Below are 12596 nucleotides of genomic sequence, written 5' to 3'. Positions count from 1 at the left end.
ATATATACATATAATAATAACTAACAAAATTACTAAAATTTCAACTGAAATTAAAATTCTAAATCAGTACCTCAGTGATACTAAAATAACAATGGTCCTAATATCAGTTTTATTATTAAAACTGGTTTGCCTTTGCACAATTCCTAAATATTAGCATTAAATGCAGGAACATTCTTGTCATATTATAAAAAAAGTAACATGGCCAGTGTCATGTGACCAGTGTGAGTGAATGCAGCACCTATTTAAAAGAGGAAACACAGGTTTGCTGACAACAAGTATTGTATTAAAAGGGGAAGCATTAAGTTTACACAAAATCCATGGTCTTCCTATAAGATGCAAACATATTGACCAGACATGTGTAATCGGTGATAGTCAAGAATTCACACTAGGGCTGTCACTAATGATTGTTTTAGTAATAGAGTAATTGGATGATGATTAATCGAGTAATCAGATAATTGTGGCAATAAAAATAGACCTAATTAAGAAAATCTTCAAAATTACTTAAAGTACATATATCAATGAGGCAATAATTATTAGTTCAAATAAAGTATCAAAAGCAAGTACTCTGTTTTATTGAACAAAACTGTTAAAATACATTATAAACAATAGAGCTACATTACGCATTATATCAAATGCCTGCAGAGGGCCCCTACGGCCTGAGGATTGTTTTGGTTTTTACACTTTACACCTTGTTTAATATTGACTATACAACATTTAATTCAAATGTCCACTTAATCGTTAATATTTGTCCATTTCTTTACATCAGAAATGCTCAGCCACTGTAATTTCTTTAATATATGGACATCAAAACATGTAAACTCAGAGAGTTTGAGCTTTTATTTTGAAATTGTGATGAACAGTTAGCATGTTTAGAAATGTGTTGATGTATTCTAATGTGTTTGTGTAGGTTTATAAATGATTTATCTTACAAATCTGATGAAATGGCTCACTTTGCGTGCCCAGATGAACGTTATAAAAACACTTACAGAAATATGCAGAGATTGAGTTTGAGACGCTCCACACATGTAAATGATAACAAGCTGCATTTACTGTGAACTGAGCAGCTCTGATAGACAGATACATAACCTACACCCATACAGATAATCAAGGCTTAATTAGGCTTTCGGACGCAGCCATATATAAATGCTTTAATAATACATAAAGACCTCAATGTCATTACCCACCGAAGGTCTGTGCGTCGGAGAAGATGACTGGCAGTTACTTTTTGCTTAAAAAAAATAAAAGCACTGATGCAAGTAATATTGCAGAACAGGTCATTGTTATTAGTGGCTGTTTCGTTATTATTGGTAGTATATTGTAAATATTATTCTTATTCACTACTCATTTTAACCCTTTTAACATTTTATTAAATATTATTATTACAAACAATATAATTTATTATGCTTTTTACACTATTACGATTCATAAAGAATATCATGGTCAAGATCTCATCTATCATATAAAGTAACAAGTCTAATTTCACCAGAATATCTTTATTTATATAGCCTATATGACGCACACGCACAGGATTGTGGGAAATCGAAGGCAGCGAAGGATAAATCTATGCTGCCTTCAAAATTCCATCAGAAGGAGGTACCTCCGGAGACAGGAAGTGAAGCAGAATTAGAATTCGGACGTGCCTTCATGCCTTCCTGCCTTAGAATGCTGCCTCCGAAGGCAGCATTTTAGAGCTTTCGGAAATCTTAAATCTGCCTTTTATGGATTCTCGTCAGTGTGAATGCTCCACTTCCGGTATTTCGCTGGTTAGTCGACATGGGCAAAATGCAGTCGAGGATTTTTTTTTTTTTTTTTTTTTTTTTTTTTCAAGTATTCTAATTAAATCAAGGAATTGTGACAGCCCTAATTCACACAAATCAAGATTAAAAGCCAAAAAATGTAACAACATCTGAAGATGTGAAAATTAGCCACTGTTCCTTTTCTGTGAACTTTTAAAGGGGTCATCGGATGCTAAGTTCACTTTTTCATGTTGTTTGAACATTAATGTGTATGTATGCAGTGTATGTACAAATCTACCCTATAATGATAAAAATCCATGCAGTGGTTTTTAATTAATCTGTAAAAATAATATTTCCTTTTTCAAATGGAGCCGTTCTCAGATGCCTGTCGGTGTGACGTCACACCAACAGAGGCCGCTCCCACGATAGTTGATTGACATGAGCGTTTTACCTCAGATCAGCTGTAACAGTCCGACCTCTTCGTTTCGATGCCGGAGCAGGGATGTAAGTTAGACTCACTTTCAGAAGTGAGTATAAGGGTTATTTTTATGAATCTTTGCGATCACCTTTCCTAATAATGTGCTAGTTAGCAAGTTTAGTGGCTAAACACGGCTAAATGCAGCTAAAGTAAACAGGCTCGTCACTCCACAGAGAAGAGAGGGGCGGGGCGAGCAGAGCTCATTTGCATTTAAAGAAGCCTCGACCAGAATGAGATGATTTTTGCAGAGCTGATTTTGACAAGGTAAAACGGGTGTTGTTTCACACAACCACTGAGAATTTTTAACCAAAGTGTATTATAGACTTTTCATTAAGACCCTAAAGAATCATATCAACTTGTGGAAAATGGGCATCCGATGACCCCTATAAGTTCCTCTTTCTAGAATACCGGGATAAAGCAGCCAACAACATTGGCAGAAATAAAGTGTATATAAAGTGTGTTTTGTACCAAGAAGTCAATTTGATTATGATTTGGTATTTTAAATATTTTAATACATTCCGCTGTTTAGTAGTGCTTAAATGTTTTAACACATAAATTGCTTAGCAACCAAGCAGAACATTCTAGCACAGATCTTTGTAACTACTCAGAGCACCTTAGTAATCACCTAGAAAATGACAAAACACATTAACAATCACAAGGGAATGTCCTAGCAAAAATACAGAGCACCTTAGCAACCATCCAGAACATCTAAGATGCATAGCAATGGAATTGAGAGTCTTTATGAGTGAGTCATTGACTGATTCACTCAACTGATTCACTCAAAGCATTGACTCGTTCAGGAGCGTCATTACTGTGTGTTGCTCAGAGACACACAACATGATTCTGCTCTGACTGGTTTCACTTAAAACTATTTTTAGTTTGGGCCAAAAATAAACAAATTGACTGGAAAAAGAGGAATGTATGATGTATTTTTGTAAGCCAGCTAGTAAATTCATATCTATGGAAGCCTGTTTCCGCCACTGATTAAAAAACTGTAAAAAAATGTTATTGCGTTTTTTTCTCAGAATTGTGTGACACAAACTTACAATTCTGACTTTTTTGACAGAATTGTAAAATATGAACTCGCAATTGTAAGCTATAAAGTAATTTTGAGATATAAACTTGCAGTTCTGACTTCAGAGTTGTGAGACACATACTCACAATTGCGAGCTATAAAGTCAGAATTACACAACAAAAACTTAAAATTCAGGGTTTTTTTTCTTGCAAATGCGAGTTTGTATCTCACAATTGCCACTTTTTTTGTCAGAATTGTGAGATACACTTCTAAAAATAAAGGTTCCAAATGGGTGTTTTTGCAGTGATGCCATAGAAGAACCATTTTTGGTTTCCCAAAGAACCTTTTAGTGAACAGTTCTTAAAAAAAACAGTTTGAAGAACATTTTAAAAATCTAAAGAACCTTTTTTGACTATAAAGAACCTATTCTGCATTTGAAAGGTTCCATGGATGTTGAAGGTTCTTCATGGAACCATTAATGCCAATAAAGAACCTTATTTTTAAGAGTGTATAAATTCACAATTGTGAGTTATAAAGTCATAATTTAGGGATATAAACTTGCAGTTATGTCAGAACTCCATGATATAAACTCGCAATAAAGTCGGAATTGTAAGACAAGAACTCACAATTCTATTATTTCTCGCAAATGCGAGTTTGTATCTCGCAATTCAGACTTTTTCTCAAAATTGTGAGATATAAACTCGCAATTGCGAATTATAAAGTCAGAATTTAGACACATAAACTTGCAATTCTGAGAAATTATGTCAGAACTGCATGATATAAACGTAGTTTTTGTAAGACAAAAACTCACAATTCTATTATTTCTCGCAAATGCAAGTTTGTATCTCATAATTCTCACTTTTTTTGTCAGAATTGAGATATAAACTTGCAATTACGAGTTATAAAGTCACAGAGATATAAACTTGCAATTCTGAGAAATTATGTCAGAACTGCATGATTGCATGATCACAATTCTGAGTTATAAAGTCAGAATTGTAAGACAAAAACACAATTCAGATTTTTTTCTCACAATTGTGACTTTTTTTGTCAGAATTGTGAGATATAAACTCAATAACAATTATGAGTTATAAAATCCAATTTTGAGGGTGGAAAAAGACTGATATGTTCTCAGAACTGCAATTTTATATTTCACAATTCTAACCAACAATTGTGAGATGAAAAGTCGCAATTACCTTTTTTATTTTTTATTCTGTGCTGGAAACCAGCTTCCATACATAGCCTGATTCACTCAATAAAAAGCCCGGTTGTCCCTATAGCTTTTGGATTATTGCAGAAAATAAACCCAGTGACCAACAGAAGTTTATGATTCTTACGTTTTGTTAAACATGACTTATGGATTTTGAAGCTTAAATACAATATCCAGAAGTAATAAGCTTGAAGTAGGCTAATAATGAACTATACTGTGGTCACATGACTTCAGAGTCACTTACATTAAGCTTCTGACAATTCTTTCAGTCTTGATTTTAAAACATTTTCCTGAAAGTTTAAGTTAGAATAAGTAAAGACAAGTAGAGGCCTTAAAAAAAAACACAAGTGAGGTATTAATGATGTATTTTATACAGCTCGTGTTCACCGTAGACCTTATTTCAGGCATTTATCTAAAAAATCTTTAAAAATCCCTTTGCTTGAGGATGATGAATGCTTATAGCTATAAAGTGCAACTGCAATAAACCGGTCAAAAAAAAAATGAGATACGCTAATACAGACACACACACACACAGAAAAAGCTTTAGATAAATTATGTATTTATTATGCTTTGTTTCTTTTCCAGTGCTCTTCCAAAGAGAGGAGCTTTTTAACCACGATGGACCAGAAAACATGAGCGTAAGGGGAGTTACACAAAAAAAGATGCAAATATAAGCCAGCTCTGATTAAACACATGCTTTTGTCATGTAGATAATACTGACAAATCTAGCATTCACCGCTGTCTTTCAAAATGAATAGAGATGGTTCAGAGTGATTGTCAAATCAATCTATTTTTATCACCGTCAGATAGAAAATGTGATGACTGACAGCTGATGATGTAGAGGAAACTATATTTTGCATGACGTGTATGATGCAGAAGCCATTTGTCTGGTGTTGCTGGCTGATCATAAAAATGATTAACAGTGTTATACAATTCGTGTGGTGGAAATGAGAAAATATGAGCATAACTAATTATTAGGTTATTGACAAACCTGACATTCACTGCCTTCATAAATTCATTGAGATTGCACCTATACAGTCAGAACAGTTTACATTATTGACATTTCACATATCATATTTGGTTTTGTGGTACTGATGGCTACTGAAAAAATATATAAATGCTCATAAAATATTTGACATTGTTGGCAGAAAGCACACACACTGCTGTAAAACAAGATTTATTATGATTTATTTTATATTTGTGAGTTCCTTCTGTTTAATACATATAGGCCTGGTTTCACAGACATATTATATATTAATATAAATATTACTCAGATTTGTTTTTAATGTCATGCTTTCATATTTGCTTCTTAGAAAACATTTCTACTTATTATCAGTGTTGAAAACAATTGTGCTGCTTCATGTTTTTATGAAAATCATGATACATTTTTCAGGTTTTTTTTTAATGAATAAAAAGTTAAAAACCACAGCACTGATTAGAAATGAAAATCTTATAACATTATAAATGTCTTTACTGTCACTTCTGATCAACTTAATGCATCCTTAGTTTCAAAAATCAAACAAAACGTAGGTTGTAAATATTTATTGTTTAAAAAGTTTTGGCACATTTGTTTATTTCACTTCATTGTATGTACATGTGTAATAAATCTGTGTTTAAATATCTCTGTCATTGTATTGCTCTATATTAAAATCATCTGTTTCCTGCTATAGAATCTCTACTGTACACTGAACAGACAAAACCAAGGCAATCATGGTGCACTTCTGGCTCTCTTCATTTGTATTTAGACAGTCATTGTGTCAGTCCGGACGTGTGTGACCTTTTCCACAGTGAACAAGTAAAAGGTCAAAGGTCATCGCTCGTGTTTGGACATGGTGTCTCCTCTCTCCACCACCGCCACTCCGTTGCCATTGCACAGGTGCTCCTTCAGCATGACGTCCACAAAGAACTCGGCTACGATAGGACAGTGTTCAGACGCCACCCCGCCCCACGACCAGTTATCAGGAATCCAGGGATTGGTCAGGCCCTCCCGCACTACCCAGCAATGACCTGAAGGGGGCAGAACAAACACATGCAGATATAAGAAACAGCACTGGCCAAAAGCTTGGAATTATTGAGATTTGTAAATGTTTTTGAAAGGTGTCTCTTATGTACACCATGGCTGTTTTTATTTGATCAAATATATTGTAAAATTGTGAAATATTATTACTATTTGAAATAACTGTGTTCTATTTGAATATATTTTAAAATGTAATTTATTCGTGTGATGCAATGCTGAATTTTCAGCATCATTACTCCAGTCTTCAGTGTCACATGATCCTTCAGAAATCATTTTAACATGAAAATGCAGCTTTGCATCACAGAAATAAACTATATTGAGAACAAACTTTGAGTTGTCTTGAGAAAGCCCAGCCTGAAAGATTGAAGCATTTGTAAAGTATTACAATTGATGTTGCCATCATGATTTAACACATTGCTTACATGATTTAAAATGTTGTTAGCATGTTTTAGCATGATTAGCAAGTTAATAGCATGTTTATAGACTGATTAGCATGTTACTAACATGTTAATAGGATTAGCAAGATAATAACATGTTTATAACCTGATTAGCATGTTGCTAGCTTGTTGTTAGCCTGATTAACATGTTGCTACCATGTTTTTAACATTATTAGCATGTTACTAGCATATTGTTAGCATGATTAGCCTGTTACTAGAATGTTGTTAGCATGATTAACAAGTTACTAGAATATTGCTAGCATGATTAACGTGTTACTAGCCTGTTGTTAACATGTTTCTAGTATGATTAGCATGTTGTTCGCATGTTACTAACATGTTAATATTAACAAGTTACTAGCATTTTTATAACCTGATTTGTTAGCATGTTGCTAGCATGTTTCTAACGTGATTAACATGTTACTAGCATGTTGCTACCATGATTAGCAAGTTACTAGCAGGCTGTTCCTATGATTAGCATGTAGCATGCTATTATGTTTCTAACATGGTTACCAAGTTGGTGGCATGTTGTTAGCATGATTAGCAAGTTACCAGCATGTTGCTAACATGTTTCTAACATAGTTACCAAGTTGGTGGCATGTTACTAACATGAATAGCAAGTTACTTGCAGTTGTTAACATGATTAACAGTAGCATGTTACTAACGTGTTTCTAACATAATTATCATGTTATTACCATGTTGTTAGCATGATTAGCATGTTATATCATGTTACTAACATGATTACCAAGTTAATAGCAGTTGTTAACATGATTAAGTTACTAGCATGTTGCTAACGTGTTTCTAACACAATTATCATGTTATTAGCATATTGCTAGCATGATTAGCATGTTACTAACATGATTAGCAAGTTACTAGCATGTTGCTAGTGTGTTTCTAACATAATTATCATGTTACTAGCAGTTGTTAACATGATTAACAAGTTACTAGCATGTTGTTAACATGTTTCTAACATAATTATCATGTTGCTACCATGATTAGCATGTTACTAACATGATTAGCAAGTTATTAGCATGTTGCTAGTGTGTTTCTAATTAACATGTTATTAGCATGTTGCTACCATGATTAGCATGTTATAGGATGTTACTAACATGATTACCAAGTTAATAGCAGTTGTTAACATGATTAAGTTACTAGCATGTTGCTAATGTGTTTCTAACAATTATCATGTTATTAGCATGTTGCTACCATGATTAGCATGTTTCTAGCATGATTAGCATGTTTAAACCAGCTAAAACCATTTGATTCAGTAAAAACCAGCTAAAACCTTGTCTAGTCTTACCTGGTTTAATCTGAAAATAGCTGGTTTAACCATGGCTGGTCTTTTACAAGGTCTCCCAGCTTGGCCAGCTAAGACTAGTCTGAGTGGCCAAAACCATTTTAAACACTTTAAAACCAGCCTGGGAGACCAGTCAAGATAGAAAACAGCTATTTTGTAGTAATATTTCACATTTTACTGAATTTTTAATCAAATAAATGCAGCCTTGGCGAGCATATAAGACTTCTTTCAAAAATATCACACCAGTGTTAAAGATTCCAAACAACCTTCCAGTTGTTTCTACAGGACCAGTGTATTAAATCCTACACCACCCACCTGTGTAGATCTTTTTGAGGGAGCGACTGGTCCAGATATTGTCCAGACAGCGGGAGCCCTGCGGTGTACGGGTGCTGATGTTCGTAAAGACGAATGGCGCGAGGAGGGCTGACAGTTTTTCTTTCCTCATGCACTCCATCTCAGGGCTGTCGGGAGCCATGCCAAAGTGTCCCAGCACCAGCAGCTCTCTCTCACCTGCATCAGCAACACCAACACATAAATATTCAGGGGCGTTGTCTTCATTTCCGGTGTTATTTAATTTCTGTCCCTGCACTGGAACACACAGTATCAGTCAATATACAGGACAAACACACCATAAAGACCATAAAGAGCACACTTCCAGCTGATAGCAGCATGCAGCTCACTGATACAGAACAGTTAAGACTGAGCTCTGCACTGTAACGATGATGCACAAAGTGTCAAGTTGGAACAGACCTTTGAGAGTTTCCTGGATACCGGCGCTCAGCCGTTGAGCCTTGAGCTCATCACACATGCTTTTTCTTTTTTGTTCTGGAGGCGACGACGCTGCTGTCAGGTGCAAATTGACCAGCGTGAGCTCAGACGATCCAATCTGGTTATAGAGAGGAATGAGCGAATTATCATTTTGAATTATCAAATACAATCATGTTATCTGTTATACAATTAGCTCAGATGAAAGACAGTATATTTAATTACATTACGATTAAATGTTTTTAAAAGAAGTCGCTTTTGCTCACCAAGGCTGCATTTATTTGATTAAAAATACTGTAAAATTGTGAAATATTATTGTAATTTAAAATAACGGTTTTCTATGTGAACACATTTTAAAATGTAATTTATTCCTGTGTTTAAAGCTGAATTTTCAGTGTCACATGATCCTTCAGAAGTCATTCTAATATGCTGATTTGCTATTCTGATTAATTTAATGCATTCTTGATAATTTTATTTTTTAAATCTTGCTGATAACAGACATTTCAACAGTGGAGTATGTGTAACTTAAATAGCTCAAATAAAACCATCTGAGAGTTATCGTCATATCATGAAACAAATTGCTTGGCATCGATAACAGATAAAGAGTTGTATTGCAGGTTTACTAACATAAAAATGTCCCAGGTACGGCTGAGGATGTTTCCCATTCCCATTAGTCGCAGAATTCTCCAAGACAGTGGCATCCTTCATTTCAATCCCAGAAGAGCAGTCCCACAGGAAACCTGAGTACTCAGCAACCTACAGGATCACAACACAACCTCAATGATGACCAGAATCTGACAAATAACATATAACCCAACAAACATCCTACTATACTACAGAAATAGCACATAAAAGTGTCATATAGGGAGCTTGGACAACTTTTACACTTTATTCCAAGCCTTTTGAAATCATATGATAGCTTTTTGTGAGGAACAGACTGCATTTTAAGTCTTAAGGCCCATTCATACCAAGAACAATATCTATAAAAATTATATTGATAACTATATTTAAATGCTCAAGCTATTTATTTCTGTTGCTGTCTATTCAGGGTGAGAAAGCTGTTGGATTTCATCAAAAATATCTTAATTTGTGTTTCGAAGATGAACGAAGGTCTTGTGGGTTTGGAACGACATGAGGGTGAGTAATTAATCACAATTTGTATTTTTTGGGTGAACTATTTCTTTAAAAGCAGGATGGATTCTGATTGGCTGGAAAAAAAAATCAGTTTGAAAGTGATTCCAATCGTGTAGTTCCTCTGTTCCATTATGGTTACAGTTGTGGTGTTCTATAATTTTAAATTTAGAATGATTTTTCAAACTATATCTTTATTGTTATAATTATCATCCTTGGTGTGAACAAGCCTTAACTTAACTCTGAGAATGCAAGTATGGAAAAGTACATTATGCTAAATATCTGCTAAAAATCATACAGGTTTGAAGGAAAATGATAGAAGAATTTTCAGAATTTAATTAAAGTACAGTGTTCTTATTTTTATATGAAAACGATTATTTTTATATGTGACCCTGGACCACAAAACCAGTCTTAAGTAGCATGGGTGTATTTGTAGCAATAGCCAACAATACATTAAATGGGTCAAAATGATCAATTTTCTTTTATGCCAAAAATCATTAGGATATTAAGTAAAGATCATGTTCCATGAAGATATTTTGTAAGTTTCCTACCATAAATATATCAAAACTTCATTTTGAATTTTCTCAATATTTGTTTATTTTTGTTGCACCCTCAGATTCCAGATTTTCAAATAGTTGTACCTCGGGCAAATATTGTCATATCCTAACAAATCATACATCAACGAAAAGCTTATGATGTATAAATTGGCCCTTATGACTGCTTTTATGGTCCACAGTCACACATGAAAATTATTTTATATATAGAACTATTCAACAAAAACAAATCCCGCACACTACAGAAATATGCAAAACGTATCAAAAAAGTTTGTCACAGCGTTTCGGTCGCATGACCTTCATCGCATATTTTCAGGTCATGTGACCGAAATGTTGTAATAAACATTTTTGATACATTTTCACACAGGTGTGTGGAGACTAATTGTTAATTTACCTTTATATACAGTATAAAACTATTACAACTTGTTTTAATTAGTTAAAATAAAGCTAAAATAAACACAGTAAACTAAACTAAAATATAAATATGAGATAAAAAAAAAACTAAAAAAAAAAATATATATTTTTATTTATTAATTGCCAAGGCAACATTTCTAATTTTTGCATATGAAACTAAAATAAAGATCATTTCAAAGCGAAATGGAAATGCACAAAAACATTGAGAACTGAAAATGTAAAAATAAACGTGAATTTTAAATACTAATAACAATACTAAATAACTATAAAAGAATATAATTAGTTCAGTTACATTTATGCTGAAATGTTAGTAAGATTTTTAAATATAAATAAAGTGTCTTATGCTCACCAAGGCTACATTTATTTAATGAAAATTCAGTAAAAACAGTAATATTGTGTATATTATAATTTAAATGTTTAAAATTTAAACGAGAACTGAAAATGTAAAAGCTAAGGAATTTGACTAAAACACTCCAGGATTTTTCAGTGGGGATCAGTGGGTTGAAGATCTAAATTGCACCTTCAAAGGGCTCTACATGATCTCAGCTGAGATCATTTGCGGTGTCTTTATATACTTTATATACTTTTTTAACCACAAATGCTTATCTTGCACTAGCTTGACGCATTAAGTAATCATGTTGGAAAGGTCAAGCACGGTCAGTTCTTTGTCTGTGCATTTCGGTTCAAAAAGTTAGGTTAGGGTGAAAAACTCCATCTCATTTTCTCCTCCAACTTCAAAATCATCTGACATCGTTATTTTACCTTTTTTTGTAAAAGGTGTTTGACTTTTTTTTGCTCGTTGCACACTTTGTAAATGCTGATAGCATAATCCACGAGGTCTAGCTAGTGCAAGACGTGCATTTGTGGTTAAAAAGTATATACATTTTTAGCTATTTTAGAAAATGATCAATTGTTTTGCTAGATAAGACCCTTATTTCTCAGCGGGGATCGTGTAGCGCCCTTTGAAGCTGCATTTAAACTGCAATTTGGACCTTCAACCTGTTGATCCCCATTGAAGTCCACTATATGGAGAAAAATCATGGAATGTTTTCCTCAAAAACCTTTTCTTTTCTACTGAAGAAAGATGTAAACATCTTGAATGACATCTGGTTGGGTAAATTATCAGGAAACTGTGAACTAATTCTTTAATAAACAGTATAGTAGTAAATTACAACAAATAAATAACTTTTGCTCCAACACCCTATAAAACAGTGGCTGCCAGACAGTACAAGTGAAGCGTTTCCCATCAGCACGGATCCTGCAAATTTGCATAGATAGTGAGTGTATGAATTGTAGATTGTTCATGTGACTGTGCGTGTTTAGCTAAAGGCCACTGGATTCTCATGTGTCAGTTTTGCTTTTACATGTGGGACGAACAGCCTTTGTGTCCGATGTCCCATTTATATGCACAGAGAAAGTGCAGATAAGAGATCAGGGGAAAAGTACACACCGCTCGCGCGCATCACAACACATCTCTATTGAGAGTGTCATCAGGTGTGGGTTTAACAGTTTGTATTGAAAATGAATGGTGATTGCGCTTATTGAGGT

At 34.0% G+C, this 12596-nt stretch overlaps 1 protein-coding gene across 2 annotated transcripts in view; it reads right to left on the bottom strand.

Moving 5' to 3' along the window:
- Window positions 1–4978: 4978 nt before the first annotated feature.
- eepd1 (endonuclease/exonuclease/phosphatase family domain containing 1) overlaps window positions 4979–12596 on the bottom strand; it is a 44541-nt gene continuing 36923 nt past the window's right edge. The window contains exons 4-7 of one of the 2 annotated variants that reach the window (XM_051136297.1): window positions 9577–9705; window positions 8935–9070; window positions 8500–8772; window positions 4979–6443 (exon numbers count right to left, since the gene is read on the bottom strand). In XM_051136297.1, coding sequence (XP_050992254.1) covers window positions 6247–6443; window positions 8500–8772; window positions 8935–9070; window positions 9577–9705 — 735 coding nt within the window. In that variant the 3' untranslated portion in view covers window positions 4979–6246. The remainder of the gene's footprint in view (window positions 6444–8499; window positions 8773–8934; window positions 9071–9576; window positions 9706–12596) is intronic. The other variant, XM_051136298.1, reaches the window with a different exon arrangement.

The sequence above is a fragment of the Labeo rohita genome, chromosome 19 (genome assembly GCF_022985175.1).
Source record: "Labeo rohita strain BAU-BD-2019 chromosome 19, IGBB_LRoh.1.0, whole genome shotgun sequence".
Lineage (NCBI taxonomy): Eukaryota > Metazoa > Chordata > Actinopteri > Cypriniformes > Cyprinidae > Labeo > Labeo rohita.
Note: the sequence above shows the minus strand (reverse complement) of the source record. Positions and strands in the feature narration are given on the sequence as shown.